The following is an 18,612-nucleotide window of genomic DNA, read 5'->3' as shown; positions in this document are numbered from 1 at the left end:
AAGGCGCTCTATACATGTCATTTTGTTGCTGTTGTTGTTGTCTGTGATTGACAGGTGGCCCGTGATTGACAGGCGGCCTGTGATTGACAGGCGGCCTGTGATTGACAGGCGGCCTGTGGGCGGGGCTGATCCCAGCTGGGCCTGTGATTGGTGGACGCGGCGTGGGCGGGGCTGCTGAAGAGCCTGAGCGGATGTCGCGAGAGCGGGCGGGGGTTCCGCTCAGTCAGCGGCTGGAATCCGAGAGAGATGGAGGACATGAGCGCAGTGGAGAGTATGGAGGCCCTGCGGCCTCAGAGCTTCCTTTTCGGTGAGCGCGGCGGCCGGGCCGGGCCGGGCGGGCGCGGCCGAGGGCAGTCGGCTCTCCCCGCAGGCGGGGGGGGGGACGACGCAGAGCCTTCAGCCTCGCGGCCTACTTTCGAGGCGCCGCCTGCAGTCAGCCTCGCGCTGGAGTTTCCCCTTGAGCGGCCCCCAACGCCGCCTTCCTCTCCTCTCCTCTCGCCTCCCCTCCCCTCCCCCACCCGCTGGCCATGTGGCGGCAGGTACTGTGTGCTGCGAGGCTCGAGGCCTCCCCCACCGACCCGCCCGCCCGCCGGCGCCGGTACCGCGCGGTCTGTCCTTTCTGAGGGAATTCGCTGCCGCCACGTGGTCGGCCGCGGGCTCGGGAGCTGGGAAACAGGCCTGAGGCTGGGACTCAGCCACGTGCTGCCCCCCCCCCCCCCCACACACACACACCCCACACACACACACACACCTCATCGACTTTTTTTTCTCCTTTAAACATCGAGCAGCTTCTTTGTTCCCCGCAGCAGCGGCAGCAGCGGCGGCGGCGCCTTTTGGTAATGTTTTTAGAGGAGGTTTTCTGAGCTAAGAGCGCATCTCTCGATGAACCTTTCTGAAGTCGGGTTTCTTTCTCTCTCTCTCTCTCTCCCCCTTTTTTTTTCCCCCACAAGGCTGCGAACTGAAGGAGAAGAAGGACTACACGTTGGATGTGGGCGGTGATGACAACGAGCATCAGCTTTCTCTCAGAACAGTGAGTTCCCTTTAGCTCCACGTGGTTGGGTTAAGGACCTCTCCTGTTGGGAAGGGAAGCAAAGGGGTGGGTTCTAGGGGCACAGATTGGTATTTTTATTGCAACGTACCTGTGTACTAAAAGATGAATTAGTCGGTAATCCCCTTTTCCCCCCCCAAAAAAAAAATAAAATTCTAGAGTGGAATGTTTTAAGCAGTTCACACCACGAGGGATGATGGGTCTGGCTATATTTTGTTGGCTGGTCCCCAAGTAGCTGTTCAGTGTTCAAGTCTGGGTACAAATCGCATACTTTCAGTTGATATTGTAATGAAATTAATTTTGCAGGTCAGCCTTGGTGTTGGTGCAAGTGATGGTTTGCATCTTGTAGAAGCAGAAGCCTTGGATTATGAAGGAACTCCGACCAAGGTTGTGTTGGCAGCATTGAAGATGTCTGTACAGCCCACAGTAGGTGCACTTTTTTTGGTCTGACATGTGGCAACGAGCCACCATGCTTTAAGATTAACCAGAGTTCCATGCTCACCTCCTACACATTTTGGAATGGAACGTGCACTCCTCTCTTGCCCCAAATGAATGCATCCTCTGATTAGGGATGCATGCCTGATTCCAGAGAATGTTACAGATAGTATTTGCTAATTTAATTGTTTTTACAATGGAATCCGCTTTAGGCATGCACATTGAGACGCTCCGTTTTGTCCAGCTGAAGCGGTGTCCAATGTTAACTAAAGTTCTCTTCCCGCCCAACAGAGGAACAGTGTGCTGGTGGATGGGTGGGGGAATAATTAGGGACTGTGCAGCTTTTCATGATTGAAATTCTCTTATTAACCAAAGCCCTAACAAGTAGGGTGGTCCCAGCTAATCAACGGCAAGCTCAGTGGCTTCTGCTGGTTACACTCCAGCAGTATTCCCAACACACTCTGGAGTCTCCAAGTGCCTAATACTCTCTGGAATTGGTTGAGCACGTAGATCCCTCCAAGGAGTGTGCATTCTAGTCAAGGAAATTTTTACATATAGGAGATGTGCATATCTGGTTCGAATGATGGGTACTAAAATCAGAGATAATTTGGAACTCCAGGAAGTTTGCTCTGGAGTGCTTTAATTATAGTGTTAGGTTTTGACATATGTCAAACACCTAATTACTACAACAACAAAATTACATTTGTATAGTGCCTTTCACGTCGGGAGGATGTCCCAACGCGCTGGACAGTCAGAGTTTCGGACCGAGTTTTAATTAATAAGTCAATGGCGCATCATGTCCTAGAAGCAGTTGGGTTTCCTTTTGCCAACTTGTATCTGCATGTGGCGGGAAGGAAGTCCTTGTTTGTATTCTTACCATTTATGTTTTCTCTTTATTACAGGTTAGTTTGGGGGGATTTGAAATTACACCTCCAGTAACTTTCAGACTGAAGTCTGGCACAGGTCCAGTTTATATCAGTGGGCAGCACCTGATTGGTAAGTGGGACCCTATGCGCATATACTGCAAGATTGAACACCATAGTTACTTGTATGCATTTTGTTTTTAACCCCAGCTTGCCTTGGCATCTCATTCACACGAGTTGTCTCATTGTTAACTTAAATAACCATCCCTGATAACGTGAGACAACAACAAAATTACATTTGTATGGCGCCTTTCATGTCCGGGGACATCCCAAGGCCCTGGACAATCAGACTTTCGGACTCGTCCAATGTACATTCTAATAACCTTTTAATAGCATCATACTTGTATACCACATTGGCGATGATTTACGTAATCCAGCATCTTAACTGCCCAATATTAAGAGAGAATGCCATTCCATAATTTTATGGTGTATTATGCCCTTTAGCATTGGATGAGGACTTGTCTTCTGATGAAGAAGAGGATGACAGCATGTTGGAAAACTCTTCACAGAAACAGGGAGTGAAACGGCCACCACCTCTTCAAGGATCCAAAACAATGCAGGTATAGGAAGAGGCTGTTGAACCAAAACTGAACTTGAAAGGAATGCCTTTCTCTTACCATGTACAAATTGCTAATGCAATAGGGCATGGGGCTATCAGTCTGATTCAGTTGGTAGGACTCTCGTCTCTGCATCAGGTTGTGGGTTCAGCTCCATGTTGGGAATTGGAACCCCCTAATCACTGACTGACACTGATGCAGTGCTGGGGGTGTGCACCATTGTGCTGTCCTTCGGATGAGACAAACTGCTGCTTCCCCATGTTCAGGTATTCAGAACAGGAAGGGAGTTTCTCCCTGTGTTCTGGCCAACACAGAATTTACTTGATGGCTGTTTGTGGGACACTTGTGTACAAATTGCCTGCTGCGTTTGCCATCAATTATCAGTTATTCAGTTTTGCATTTACGTCGCCTGAAGCGTCCTCTTGATGTGAGAAGCACTGTATTAAGTGGAAGGATAATGAACCCCTACATTGTGTTGGTAGGCGTTTTTTGTACATCTAGGTGTAAAATTACACTACAGGTAGTTATGCCTTGGGGTAGGTTCATTACAATTTGCAATGCTCTATGATGTGGGTGGTCGTCTTTCTCTCTCTCTCCCCCCCCCCCCCCCCCTTACTGGTGTATAGTTGTGTGTCAGCAAAACATATAAGATCTCTACATTTTTAGAAAAAAATGAAGATGGAGGTGGAAGAGGAGGACGACGATGAGGAAGATGATGATGAGTAAGTAGTTGTGTACATTGTTGCGTCTTAACGTTTCTACTAACTGCAACGCCACACTGAAGTGATCCATATGTTTTAATATTGGGTTCCTAGCTTATATTGTAGCAATCCTGCACTGAGAAACTTGGTGTGAATTTGTGAATTGTAGGGATGATGATGACGACGATGAGGACATTGATGACGATGAGGAAGAGGAGGAAGAAAAGACTCCTGCAAAAAAGGTGAGCTCAGCCTTGCAGAGATTAATTGGGATGGATAGAAGTTAATGTAATGGCCTTTCCTTTTGAATACATGAATACCAGTTCTGTATCTTTTTTTCACCCTCTTTCTCTCTTTCCAACCACCACCCACACAATCTCAATTCAGGTTCAACAGGAACACCCTCACATGCCCTCCACTAGAACTAGTTACTGACTAAAAAAGTGTACTAATCTAGAAATGTTTCAATGGCTTGCCTAGAGTTGTATTGGCTAGAAATGAGATCAGAAAACTTGAGTTGTGTGAATGTGAAAAGGGAGATGGGTATATGGGAATTAAGGGGAACAGAACTATTCTCACCAGGATTGTAGTGAGGGTTCCTTGGTGTTTTGTTTTAAGCTACATGGTGATCTATCTGTCATTGGAATATTGGTAATAAAGTATATGGCAGTCTTGGGATTCGCGGGCTTAGGTAGTCAGCAGAACTTCGAGGAACAGGGATTCTTCCCACTCAGCTCTTGTTGAGATCCACAAACCTTTGCCCTTGCCAACATGTGTCTTATACTTTCTGGAGTTAGATAACTAGAATATATCTCTGAAGGGAGAGTCTGAACACATTTAAATGAGCATATATGGAACTCTGTAGCTTCTTTTTAATACTTTTAAGCATGGTGATGGGTTTCTGTATGTTAGTCACCTAACTAAACAAAAAAGACTGCAGAAGAGGTGGAGAAATTAAATCAAAGTAACAATTCAATAAAATGATGGTCAGGCAGAGTGGCCTTGACCATCAGTGCAGAACCTCCGTGTCTTGCTCGATTCCCAACAATCCTTTACACCTGGCATCTGCTCTGACAAGCTCAGCCTTACCCCCCCCCCACCTCCGCCTCTGAAATATAGCCCACCACTGCCTCTCCTCATGTGAGATCCTAATTCATACATTTAGGCTTGACCGCAGCAATGCTGTTTCCTACACAAGCTGCATTTCAATCTCTCCATGGTCTTGCCCGATTTACTTCTACAACCTCCCAAAATCGTACTGGCCCCTCCCTTTGCTCAGTGGGCTCCAGCCTGCTTCTTGCACCCCTGCCCTAACTACCCCACCCCCCACCATCAGGGGTCAGGCTGTCAGCTTCTGCCCGCACACTCAGGATTTTTGTCCAATTGTTCCTTCCAGCTTGCTCCTTCCCTGGTCTCCTTCAAGGTCCGTATTGAGTCTCACCTCTTCATCGTTTAACTTCGGTTGTCTTTCCCCTCCCCACCCCCAATTTGGGTCCCGGGCCAGGAATATTATGTGCATTGGGACGTCCTCAATGTGGAAGGTGCTTGTATAAATATAAAATTGTATTCATTGTGACTTATATAAGTGAGTAACCAGCTGACTGGGATCCCACCATTTTGACATCCTGCGTAAATTGCTTTTACAGCCTGTGCAGAAACCACCAGCAAAGGGCACTCCAGGGATGAAAGCAACTCCAAATCAGAATGGGAAAGCTTCAAATAAGTCCACACCTGCACAGAACAAACCTGCAAAGGTAATTCTGGTGTGTTGAGCAGAATTGGATTGTGGTCAATTTAATAGATTCATTTGTCATCAGTAGTTGGCAATTTAATAGATTCTGATTTAAATATCTTTCAGTTGGCTACAGGGTAATGCGTTTTCTTAATGTTTCAGGCCCCAGGTTTAAACAAGAGACACCAGACCCCCAAAACACCCAAAGCAGTGCTATCTGTTGAGGAAATCAAAGCGAAACTGAAGTCTTCAGTAGAGAAGGTAAGCAGATGGGGGGATGTTTGCAGTTCACTGATTCTTGTACAGAACAATTTTTTAGTGAATCATTTTGATTAGAACAGTGGATGTCTTGTAGTCATCATATGAGAGATTTGTATGGACATTTGTCTTTACTAACTTAAGTATGTTTCCATCTCCACAGGGGTCTGGCCTACCCAAGATGGAACAGAAATTTACCAATTTCATTAAGCATGGTTTCAGGGTAGAGGATCCCAAGGTGAGCATTAGCTGTGTGTGCATGTTGTTCTCTATTGCTGCACATTCATGTATTATTTGCTTTAATTGTAACTTAGCCTTTCAAATCCCCTTCTACCTCTGTAATCCTGTAGCTTTTGTGTCTGGTGGAGTCCTGTAACTCAGTGGTTAGAGCATTCGCTTTGCAAGCGAGAGACCTGGGTTCGATTCCCGGCAGGGTGAAAACTTGGGCAAGTTTCCTTACTCCACATACCTGATGATAATCCCTCAAGAAAAAAAAAAAAATAGGTCACTTCATTCCATGGCTGATTGTGCGACACTGCTGTGTGCAAATGGCTGCCGCGTTTCAGCCACAAATATAGTCAATTCACATTTCAGTCTTGTTCTGTGAAGCGCTTTGAGAGGTCTAGAAGATGTGAATAGCGCTATATCAAATGCAAATATTAATATTAATCTTCCATGTCTGATTCAAATGTTGCATTTCAGCAGAATGACTGAAATGACTATTTGTTTGTGAATACGTCAACCAATTTGCACACGGCAATGTCTTGCAAACAACCAAGAAGTGAGTGACTAAATTCATCTGGGAAAGTTTTAATGTCCCAGATTTTACTTCACCATATGATGGAGGGTACATCTGAGAATGCAGTGTTCACCCAGCCATGTGCTGCAGTGTGAGCCTAGACCAAATTCAGTCATCTACTTTTTCCTTTTGTCTCGCCGTTGCCGGTTGATCTGTCATTCTCTGGAACTCCATTCCAAAATTTATAAAGCAATGCTGCACCTGAACTACTAGGATGTGGTGGGATTTTATGGTATGAATGAGCGCACTGTCAAATGTTGGCATGCGATTTCAGGAAAGTTAAACTTTCAACATTTTAACTTTCAGGTGGTCAGTGATCTATGGACCTGGAGGCAATCAATGAAAGATTCAAAATAAGTACGTTAAGAAGCAAGTTTGTCATCCAACTGCTTTTCTGTAAGATTGAAGATCCTCTCCCACGACTGGAATCTTAATTGGAACCCTTTCAATGTTTCTGGTGAACTCAATGAATTAGTAAGGCTAGTTGCATGCCTACAAAGGTGTGAATTCTGTGAAGACCATGCCAATAATGTTTATTTACTTTTAAAACAATGCAGTGGGCGTGCACGTACATTCGTCCAGAGGAGGTGTGGATTTATTCACATTGTGTTGAGTAGTTTGGTCTAGATTTCCTCAGTCCATCTTATTTTTCTTTGCACGGTTTTAAAAATTCTTGACTAATGTTATTCCACTCGTGTGTTACAATAACTTGTGGAGACGGTTTAAGTGAAGGCGTTGTCTCTATTTTGATACAAATAAACGTTCATACAAAATCTTTGTGGGTATCCTAGAATAAAATGCATTCTTCTCCGTTATCCCAAACTTTGTTGCTTCATTAGCTTTGCTGTGAACTTGGATATATTTTCCATTTGAAAATGCCCCGGTGTGAAGGGTGGTCTATAAATTCAAATTGTTTGAATCAGGGTGGTCAACCTTTTTGGCGTCTGGCTGGATGCCAGATTTGAGAAAACATCCATGGGCCACATAAGTGATATTTTTGTGTTTCCCTTCCAGAAGCGTAACTCGTAGGAATCGTATAAAAATTTTATGTTTTAAATTGTGCAACTATTACTTAATTTTGATAATTTTAGTTGCATTGCAAACTTTAAATGGGCCATGTAAAAATTCATACAGATTGCAAACAATAATCAGTGCAAGCCTGTTAATCCGGACACGTTAGGGGCATCTGTTTTGTCCGGTTTAAGGGTTATCCGAGATCAACTAAAATTCCCGTCCAGCAGAGGAGTGCCGCAGATAGCGTATAATAATATGTAATAATGTTTCACTTGAAGCAACATTAACTTACCAAACACTAAGTATTTTAACCTAGGAGTTCAAATTTAAAATACTCATACAAATTCAGTGAAAGATATTTAATTTTGTTTGGCTGCAAAATACCTTCTCCCCAGCAGAGAAGTGGCAGTGGCTGGTCCCATGGGAAGGGGACCAATTAATGGTGATTGACAGCCTTGAGGCACTTGTGAGTATTTGTGCACCACCCATTCACGAGTGGATCCAGCTCCGAGGAGCTTTCACCTCCCTGTTTCTCTGCCTACTCACTGATTGACAGCCCAACCTCAGCTGCTTGTGAATGGCTGGAGTCTGCTGTCAATCAATCCTCAACTCCTCCATCTCCATCCTGGAGCCCCTAGTGGTTGAATGGAACTGCTCGAGACATTCAACGGCGATCAGCACAGCATTTTGACTGGATTAACCAGATTTTGTCCGAATCAACCAGCATATTTAAACCTGGTAAGAATACAAATGAATCAGGGCCAGGCGTTTTGTTCGATTTACCTGAAGTCTGCCTAAAGCAGATTCCATTATTAATGTCAATGATTGCAAGAGTAATTGAATCCAGAGTGAACCACGAAAGTAATAAATGAACTAAAATCCACATGATAGTCCTAACAATGAATGTCTGGGGGATGTCCCCAAGTGCTGGACAGTCGAGGGTTTGCACTTGAGCTGATGCTGGAGTCAGGTTAAGTACAAGCCATTGTTAGCAGAGGAAGGCCTTGAAGGAAGCAAGATAGAGAGGCTCTGGGATGGAGTTCAAAGGCTAGGGGCAGAATGGCTAAAGGTCTGACCTCCGATGGTGGAGTGGGCAGGGCGAGGGATGTGGCAAGGCTGTTTCAACTTGTCGAGAATAGTAGAACCAGAGGACACGGCCTGCGTTTGAAGGGGTAAATTCAGAACAAATCTATGCAAACACTCTTAGTGAGCGAATAGTGAACCTGTGGAACAGGCTCCCTAAGGAGAGGGTTGAAGCAGGAAGTATTGATTCTTTCAAACAGTTTTCTTTTAGGAAATAACATTATGGGATATAGTACATAGGTACAATATGCGACTCACGAAGATGGAAGGTGAACTAGATGGACTTTTTTTTGTCTAGCATTTCTTAGGTTGAGTGGGTAGGGAGGTCATGGTTAGGGCGGAGCAAGACCATGGCTAGCTTTAAAGTTGAATACCAGGACTTTTAATTCTCTGGGGGTTCAGGAGCCAGTGAACTAGGCGAAAATGGGGGTGCAGGAGAGGACACGAGTTCTGAATAATCTGCAGCTTGTAGAGGGAGGAGTTGAGCATAATAATAATCCTTGCATTTTTCACGTCTTCTAGATGTCTCAAAAGCGCTTCACAGAATTTATTGTAAAATGACTATTTGTGGGCAAAACGCGACAGCCAATTGGCTTCCCTCAAACAGTTGTGGATTGAGTAACCAAATTTTTTTCTTGAGGGATTAATATTAAGCATGTGGAGCAAGGAAACTTGCCTAAGGTTTCGCCCTGCTGAGAAATGAACCCAGGTCTCTCGCTTGCAAAGTGAGTGCTCTAACCACTGAGAAGACTAGCAAACAGGGAGTTGGCATAGTCGAGCTGGGATGTTACGAAAGCGTTGATCCATAATATATGCGTCAAGTAAATTTTTATGTATTAAAATCAAACAAGATATCAAGTCAACTTATAGAGTCTGGAATTGCAAGGCACTGAGAACACAGCGGGCTCCACTCAGCCATGTGTTGGTAGCCTGGCATAGGGCAAGGAGCTGGGCATAGATCCAAGAGTGTGATTGCAGATGTTGAAATCAGGCATCTGCAGATTGAAGGCCAGGGATATTGAGCCTGGGGACTGGTGGGGGTGGGGGGTGCTACAAGGACGCGGGAAACAGGATACTGGGTGCGGAAATGGTTCACAGGCTGAATGCAATTACCCCCGGGCTCCCAGTTGGGCCACCCTGAAAGACAGGTGGAATATATAGTGACGAGCAATGGTTGTCCGCTAAAACTTCTAATCAAAAGGTAGGTACAAAGAGCTGAAAATCTGAGCCAAATAAATTTTGTGCACAACTATTTCCTTTCATCAAGGCTGGTATCAGAAAAATCCTATAGAAGATGGATGTGGTGATGTGTATTAGGTTTCCACAATTGTCTCCATATAAATGTTGGGCACATCACTGCTTGCTTCCGGCCAATCTGAGAACCACCCATTGATTCCCACCCTCCCCTATTTCCGTCAGTTATCCTTCTATCCACTCAACTGCATTGACCTGCAATTTGATATTCATTTCTTATGCATTACGTTATTGAAAGTTTTCTAAAAGTCATGTTTAATAGCATTTGCTGTACTGCTATTAACATGTAAAATTGCAGTAAAGGATAGTGACCATAGGCACCTGGCAGGAAATTTGAGGTTTTATGAATGAGTGACCAATTTTGTCAGCGCAACATTTTGTAGAGTATCATAGCCTCCGACTGGTAGGTGTACAATGTTGTCCACTCCTTGCATAACAATATATCCCCCTATCTGACATTTTCTGTAAAAGGCTTCCAGAATGGAACACAATATTCCTTACTACCCTAAAGAAGCAATTCAAAGTTTCATCCACTGTATTTCACTCATCTATGCTGTTACTTCCTCAAAATAAATTAGACGATTCAAAGCCAAATGGACATGCCTGAATCTTGTCAGTTTATTTCTCATATTTAAAAAAAAATGCAATTTATAAAGCTCCTTGCAGGGCAGGAGGACATCTCAAATCGCTTAAGACTATTGGCTGTGCACTTGAGCTGGGAGTGGAACCTGAAGAGGGCGAGGAGGGAGAAAGATGACCAAAAGAATAGTCAAAGAGGTACGTCTTTGCCACTATCATGAGGCTAACTGTTCCAGATTTGCCCGTATTGAACAATGGCATGTAATTTGCTGCACTCTATTCCCTTACAATGGTTCCTACTTAAGTATTTCTGAAAATTTTAGTCAGTGCTCCCATAGTTGTTCTTTAACTGCCTTCCGTTGCCTCCTTCAAGACCCGTCTCAAGACCCTTCTCTTTGACCATGCCTTCAGTCACCCTCCCACCACTACCCTCCACCCCTCCTGATCCCAACCACCAGCTTGGGTACGGACCCCGGATTGTCCAGCTCTTTGGGACGTCCTCCTGACGTGAAAGGCGCTATCCAAATGTAATTTGTTGTTGATGAAAACCTTTCTGCCTTGGAAATGTTCTCACTTTTTGTTTGCTTCCTCATTGATAGCTATACCTAACAACTGTTAATTACCACCTCTCCCGGTACCTCATCTCCCTTTACTGAAACCAAAAGTACAAAAATACATTGCATGTACTCCATTTCCTTGTTCACAAAACTAACTGGTCCACATTTGCCCTGATTCCCGTTTGTATCCCTCTGCATTATCCAACCTTGTATCAGTTTCTCCCTGACCTGACCAGCAGGTGGCACTGGGAGATTGCAGCCATTTAACAATCCGTGCCTTTGATATAGCTCTACAGTATCACTTCAAAATGTCTCCAAGCCTGTGAGTTCAGTAACTAACAGTATATTTAGTAGCTAGTTTATGACCAGCGAAGTTCCAAGGTCCACTATAGAGTGAATGCCAATTTTACTAAGAGTCTCCTTCCCACTGTTTTCAAGCAGCACCAAGGGATCTTCGACCAAGACAGACAAGACCATAATCTCATCCAAAGGATAACCTCTCTGATTATGCATCACTTTACCCCAGAGTATGAGCTCAGGCTCCTAATTTGGGACTTGAACCTACAACCTGACGCAGACGTGAACAACATGAGTTCTGGCTGCATGAGCAATTATTTCTCAACTTTTGAGTTGTGTTTTTCATTCTGTTATACATTCATAAACTTAAATTTGATATAGTGCCTTATCACATTGGTGACCTGTCTCAAACCGCTTCACGGGATATACTGTAACATAGTGTGCGTGTCTACACTGTGGACAAGTATGGCAGCCAATAAATATTTTTATACAGCGCCTTTCACATCTGGAGGATGCTCCAAAGTGTTTCACAGTGCTGGATCGGTGCAGGTGCTGAGAGGGTTGGGAGTTGAAAGATAACTAAGCTCAGTCAAAGAGAAACGTTTCGAAAGTCGCCTTGAAAGTGGGGAGGGGGGGGCAGCAATTCGGAGGGATATTGGTGAATGGAATTCCACAGAGTAGGGGCACATTTTCTGAAAGTCTGCCAATCAATAGTGAGGCAGATAAGGTGGAGGCTGGTTGTAATTGACCCTATCTCGGTAACCTCTATCAATCTGACAACTGCCTTTGCTCAGCGAGCGTGGGCCTGCACCATGGGCCCCCACCCTACGCATCCCATCATCAGCAACTTTTATTTTTATGCATTCTGGCCCCGATGTGTGGATTTCCATCTTTTTGTCCCTCCGACTCGTTCATTCTCTCCCCTCTTTGAAGGTACATTTCAAAATGTAGCTCTTTAACCGTGCTTTCAGTCATCTTTCCCCTCACAACCCCCAGACTATCACCTGGAGTTCAGGTGTCCATCCAGCACTGTAAAGCACTTTGAGAGGTTCTCTGGACGTGAGAAGTACTACATTACTATAAATTGTATTACAGTGGAATCAACGGTTCACAATGTTTCATAATCGTTTTATTGGTAAGGCTACTTTACATAACTCCACTAACAATGTTACAATTCTTCATTGCATTTCTCAAAACGCTTGAAAGGTAATTGATGTTAAAATGGTAATTGATGTCTCTTTTGTATTGAAGGAATGTGAAGGAAATAATAGAAGGAAATCAAATTCATTGTAAACAGAATCAAAGCATCACAAGTTTTAGTATCTAGTTTCAGTTATTGAATTGCTCTCAGTAGGTGCTTACTATTTTAAAAAGGAATTACTTATTCCACCTGCACATTCTCTAGTCCATAATGCATGTGATGGCTTCTTAAAGATAAAAACGACTGCCCAGATCAGACAATAGAAACCCAGGATACATTATTTAAAATCTCATCATTATAATAAGCATCAATGATCTCTATTTTGGTCAGCTGAGTCCTTGACACATGCAGAAACCCATCACCAGAGGGAACAGGCAGAAACAGTAAATTTCCTCTTTATAACTATTTATTCCTTAAGAATGCACATTAGTCATTAATACCTCTCAGTTTAGTAAGGTTAAACATCATATAAAATATATTCTAACGTCTTGGGACGTCCTCCCGACGTGAAAGGCGCTCTATAAATGGAATCTTGTTGTTGTTGTATAAGATCTGCCTTGTCCTTTCATTGATGTCCTCTCACAGGAAGTGACACGGCGGGCAACCAGCTTGACTGTATGATATATAATCATTTCTTCCTCACTTTTATACCCATGTTATCCACCACCTTTCACTCCGTCCCACATGTCCTTAGCTGGATATTTTGTTTCCTATTATGGCAATGTATATGCATCAGCACTTAAAGCCCAGGTGTGCACAAGTTCCTGTTTTTGCCAATTTATCTCATGAGAGTTTAGTTCCGTCCTATTTCTGTTAGCACTGATGTAATTTATTAATAAACCCTTGACATTCTGTAGTCTTTTGCATAATCTTACAGCAATATGGCACAGCCATAACATAATCTTATTATTCTCACAACAGGACCTTTGCTCAATGATCTCTTAGGTTGTCAATTAAAATGTTTTAATTCTGCAGATTACTAAAAATAATATATGCAGATTGCAATGCAAAGAGTCCAGTAAAAGATACAAAAAAAAATTATAAGTTTACCAGTGGTTCGAAATGTAGTCTTAGGTTCTCACAGATAAAAAGTTCTTTGGATTTCTTAGCCAACCTTCACATTATTTGAATAACAGAGTGAAATCTGTTTCCCACTGAAACTAGACCTATTGAATTCACAGAAATAGCAACAGGAAATATCAAATCTAGTGGAAACAGTTTGTTAACTGTAAACAGTGTAAACTTTATTTAACTTTCATTGTGAAGTAAACTTCCTGAGATCTCCACAGCAATATATTGGATCAAAGGTCCCCCTGGGAGAGACAGATACAGACACACATGGACTCAGGTCAAGCAGCAAGGACACTGTTCAAACAGCAAGATCAAGGTTGCACACCCAATAAAAGCACATCTGGCAAGCTTTCCCACTGCTTGTCCAGTTAGGACCACCCCACCTGTTAGGGCTTTTGGCTTGCAGGGTTAACAGGAGCCAAGTTTGAATATCCCTGCCTCAAGTGACTGGTCTGCCCTTCCAAATCCTGCCAATGAGGAAGGCTGACTGAACTGTCTTCAACAGTGCCCTGGAGTACTGTGGACCCGTTTGGCTCAGGAACCAGACAACCGAAACTGTCACAGAGGGCAGGCTTGATTCTGATATTCCAGAATCCAAAATGTTGGATGTCAAATTACGACCTAATTACTGTCCTCCTCGGGGGAGAGGTAAGCAGAGTCTCCTTGGAAACTCTGTTTGCATCTCCCCCAAGGAGGACAGTCATTAGCTCATAATTTGACATCCAACATTTTCCATACATCAAGGTCCCACACAGAGCTATGAGATTTAGGTAACAATTTACATTGATACCACAACAACTTGCACTTATATAGTGCCCGCCACACAGGGTAGTGTCTCAGAGCGCTTAATAGTGGCGGAACCTGACTCCGAGCCAGGAAGGTGATCGTAACATGGTCAAAAAGGAAGGTTTTCAGGCTTGAGTTGAAAAGGGGAGAGAGAGGGGGCAAGGCAGAGGGATTGAGTGAGAGTGTTCCAGAATTTCGTGGCTGAATGTGCGACCTCCAATGGTGGAGCAGAGGGTGCGAGGGTCAAGCAGGAGGCCGGTACCAGTCAAGCTCAGTGGTTAGAGCACTCGCTTTGCAAGCGAGAGACCTGAGTTCAATTCCAGGCAGGGCGAAACCTTGGGCAAGTTTCCTTACTCCACACACCTAATAATAATCCCTCGAAAAAAACAAAACAATAATAAATTGGTAATTTTCAATCTACAACTGTTTGTGGGATATTGCTGTGCGCACTTGGCTGCCGCGTTCGCCCACAAATATACAGTCAATTCACTTTACAATATATTCTGTGAAGCGCTTTGGGACGTCTAGATGTGAAAAGCGCTATATCAAATGCAAGTATTATTACAAGGCAGAGGTGCCTGGTGGTGGATTGGGGAGTGAGGAGGTTGGAGAGTTAGGGAGGTGCCAGGGAATGATGGGATTTAAACACGAGTGTGAGGATCTTGAAGTCAATCCGTTCGGTGATGGAGAGCCAGTGGGGCCTGGCCAGAACTGATGAGATGGGGTACGGAGTTTGGTCTGGGTAAATATCCAGTAGAACTCTGAATGAATAGATTTTTGGAATAGTGGAGCTGGGGAGACCGATGAGGAGTGTGTTTGAGTAATACAGTGTCTTTCATGTTGGGAGGTCTTCTTATTGTAATATTATAAGGGATTAATGGGTACCCAAGTTCGGGTGGGGGGGGGGGGCTTTGGAAAGTGGTCCTGATGGTGATGGGGGGTAAAAATGGCTGAAAGCCCAAATAAGTTTTAAAAGGGGCTTTGAAAGCATGAGAGAAGGTTCAAGGTGGAGGACTCTGGAATGGAATTTCAGAGAGTGGGGTAAGAATAGTGAAAGCTTGACCACTGATGTTGGGGTGGATGAGAAGGGAACACAAAGCAGAATATTCCTCTCTTTTCTAAATATATTTTGAGATCCTTTTGTCCACAGGCAGATTGGGTCTCAATTTAAAGTCACATTTCAGCACAGAAGTCACACAATGTAACACCCTCTTCGGTGATGTACTGCCTATGAGCTGAGCTCTGAAAATGGGGCTTGAACTTATCAACTTTCATGTCTCAGAGGTGGAAGTTCTACAACTGAGACAAACTCGGTAGGGAGTTTTCTCCTATTGTTCTGCTTATCATTTCTCCCTCATTCAACTTCATTGCTCTGCTTGCCGGTTTCCTCAACTCTGCTGATGGGACTCAAAGTCCATCCAAAACTTCACTGCCTGTCCTAACAAATTCCAACTCTTCCCCCCCCCCCCTTGACAGGCTCCATTAACTTTTTCTCACAAAACGGATCGATTTCAAAACCACAAAGACATTCTTTTTAATCTATTGCAAGGAAATTTCAGTATTTTTTTCCAACCAAATTTTTCCCAGTCTATATTGGGTCCACAAGGGCTCTCTATTACTTTTACCAAGTTATAGAATCATACAATGCAAAATTACATTTGTATAGTACCTTTCATGTTGGGAGAACATCCCAAGCCACTGGACAGTCGGGAATTTGGACTGTCCAGTGCAAATTTAATAGAATACTACAAAATAATAGTTACTATTCTTAATATGTGCTTGGCAGCGAGTGTCATAAGTTTTTCAACTGTGGTAAATTCACTTGTCCACCTTATAGTTACACATGAATAAGTAAGTCGTAAAGCTTAGTGTAAAGACAGCATTCTCAATGGCAATTTACGTTTATGAAAATGTAGCTGGCTGAGCTCCAGCAGTACTCTGAACACTCTGGGGTCACCAAGCCAACCTAATACTCTCTGGAATTAGGTGGGTGGAGTGCATGCCTTCGGGGAGAGAGTGCACATTCCTTTCAAAATGTAGCCGCATACATATATGTGGAACTCTCAGTCTGGTTTGAATACTCTCAAGTGGGTGATGATAATAATAATAATTGTTCATATGTTCATTGCACTATCAGTCAAAGCACCTTGGGAACCAGTTGATTATTAATAATAATAAACCTTGCATTTGATTTAGCGCCTCATCATTTCTTCGAGCCGTCTCAAAGGCTTCGCAGAATATAGTGTAAAGTGAATTGACTGTATATTTTGCGGACGAAACGCGGCGGCCAATTGTGCGCAGCGACGTCCCACAAACAGTTGTGGACTTGAGTGACCAAATTATTATTATTTCGAAGGAATTACCACCACCGGAAAAACAATCCGCCAATCCACTAATGAACCGGGTGTCAACTTACTGCTGGGTAAACAGAGGCCTGTGGAGTAGGGAAACTTGCCCAACCTTTCTCTCTGCCAGGAACCGATCCCAGGCCTTTCGCTTGTGAGGCGAGTGCTCCAACCACTGAGCTGCACAACTCCACTTGATAGGGTCCAGGTGTGCAACACCTGGCTTGAGCCAAACAATTCTCATCAATGTTACCTTGTTAAAGTGCTTGCCGTTTGAGTCTCTTTGAAAGCTGCTAATAATGACCTTTTAAAACTACAAACGCAACTTGTGGCTGCAAACCCAGACTCTCCTTTACCAAGATGGCCGCCTGGTGGCACCTCAGCCGCGAGAAAGACCAACCCCCCTCCCCACCCCGAGCTGCCACTGACGTCAGCACCGGCGACGGTTGGCGGGGCGCGACGTCAGACGTAAGGGTTCAGCCTGTGAATTGCATCGGTCCGACGTGCTGACATCAGACGCAAAGGGACGTCTCTCCGTAAAAGGCGGTGGCGCCCTCACCTGGCGACGTCAGCGGCAGGCTGTACCAGCGGGGACGCTCCGCGACGTGGTTGCGTCACACGCCGGTTCGCGGTCAAACTCGGGCTTCGCTTCAGTCGCTTCGCAGAGTCGCGCCGCCGCCCCCCCCCCCACCCTCCTCCCCGGAGCCGCCATGGAGCCCGACTCGGTAATTGAGGACAAGACCATAGAGCTGATGGTGAGTGAGCGCTCGGGGGAGCTCGGGCTGCCCGCCCTAAGGCACCCAGGGTCGGCCTAGCCTGGCAGGAGGAGCGCCAGGCCCGCGCCCGGCCTCCCCGGGACCGGCTCCGCGGCCGCCGGGCAGGCGGCGAATGAAGGCAGAGAGTGGGCCCCGGTGCGTCCTCTCGAGGAGACGTGTGGCCCGTGGCCAGGACTGCAGATGGGGACCAGCCAGTGGTTTTGGTGCAGAGCTGCGCTCGGGGTTTCACAGGGACGAACATGGAGGGGGTGGTTGGCGCATAAGGCAGTCAGTCCCACGCCATTTCAGTCCCTGGCCATCCTCTGGCAGCTTAGTCTGGGGCCTGGTCCCCGGCTACGCTGTCAGAGGTCACTTGCATCACTGCCTGCCCCTAATGGTGGGGTATTGTCGCCCTCCCTGGGACCTCTGGCCAAACCTGTCCCTTGTTACCAGTAATACACCACAGATGTTCAGTGGAGGCGTCTGGATATCTGGCCAGAGACCTGCTGTTTAATATCGTTTGTGTATCATTTGTTTTCAAAATGTGTGACTACCCCTGGAAGGGGGGGGGGTGTGGGGTGGGTGGGCAGAAAGAAAGGTAACAGAGAGAGCTGGGAAATCTCAGCAGGTCAAGGCAGCATCTACGGGGAAAGGAGAGTGAGTCAACGGGAGTTGGAACACTGGCAAAAGGGGTCGTGGACCCGAAACGTTGGCTCACTTTCCTTTCTCCATAGACCATGTCTGATCTGCTGAGTTTTCCCAGCTCTCACTGCTTTCGTTTCAGGTTTCCGGCATCTGCGGTATTGTGTTTTGAGAAAGAAAGGTAAGTTGGATCTCGTTGGAGCTGAGCTGATCCATTCACTTGGTAGAAGGATGTTGCAATTCGGATACGTGATTCACTGTGCTGGACTTGGGAGTCAAGGTTCCTGAGCCAGATAGATCTGCAGTCCTCTAAGGCACTCTGATAACTGACCATCCAGCTGGCGGGGTTTGGATGGGCAGATTGGTCACTGGGATTAACCTTGCAAATCAAAGCCTCAATAATGGGTGTATCTAGTTGGGTAGAAACGTGTGAGACAATGCACACAATGGCAATATATGTTGTGCCAGCTGATTTAACAGTTGCCCCAGCGAACATTTTGGGGCTGCTAAGCCTAAGCTCTTGCCAACCCAATACTTCCGGGAATTCAATAAAATTGGTGCCAAGAAGAGAATGC

General features: G+C 45.1%; 2 protein-coding genes across 4 annotated transcripts in view; both read left to right on the top strand.

Moving 5' to 3' along the window:
• Nucleotides 1-221: 221 nt before the first annotated feature.
• On the top strand, nucleotides 222-7,267 carry npm1 (nucleophosmin 1). Its single transcript, NM_001292462.1, is given in 11 exon segments — nucleotides 222-307; nucleotides 951-1,030; nucleotides 1,355-1,474; nucleotides 2,386-2,479; nucleotides 2,851-2,966; nucleotides 3,630-3,685; nucleotides 3,834-3,906; nucleotides 5,311-5,418; nucleotides 5,559-5,657; nucleotides 5,818-5,892; nucleotides 6,760-7,267. Coding segments are annotated over 11 exon segments (933 nt in total). The 5' UTR covers nucleotides 222-246; the 3' UTR covers nucleotides 6,811-7,267.
• Nucleotides 7,268-17,353: 10,086 nt separating this feature from the next.
• Nucleotides 17,354-18,612, top strand: part of LOC103177316 (F-box/WD repeat-containing protein 11) — a 93,223-nt gene continuing 91,964 nt past the window's right edge. Inside the window, exons 1-2 of one of the 3 annotated variants that reach the window (XM_007891431.2) lie at nucleotides 17,375-17,395; nucleotides 18,180-18,218. Coding sequence is in view for 1 of the 3 variants with exons in the window: in XM_007891430.2 (XP_007889621.1) it covers nucleotides 17,393-17,395 (3 nt within the window). In the remaining 2 variants the exon portion in view is untranslated. Of the gene's footprint in view, nucleotides 17,396-18,151; nucleotides 18,219-18,612 lie in introns of those variants that run through there. The other 2 variants (XM_007891430.2, XM_042339931.1) reach the window with 2 other exon arrangements.

The sequence above is a fragment of the Callorhinchus milii genome, unplaced genomic scaffold, assembly GCF_018977255.1.
Source record: "Callorhinchus milii isolate IMCB2004 unplaced genomic scaffold, IMCB_Cmil_1.0 Scaffold13, whole genome shotgun sequence".
Lineage (NCBI taxonomy): Eukaryota > Metazoa > Chordata > Chondrichthyes > Chimaeriformes > Callorhinchidae > Callorhinchus > Callorhinchus milii.
Note: the sequence above shows the minus strand (reverse complement) of the source record. Positions and strands in the feature narration are given on the sequence as shown.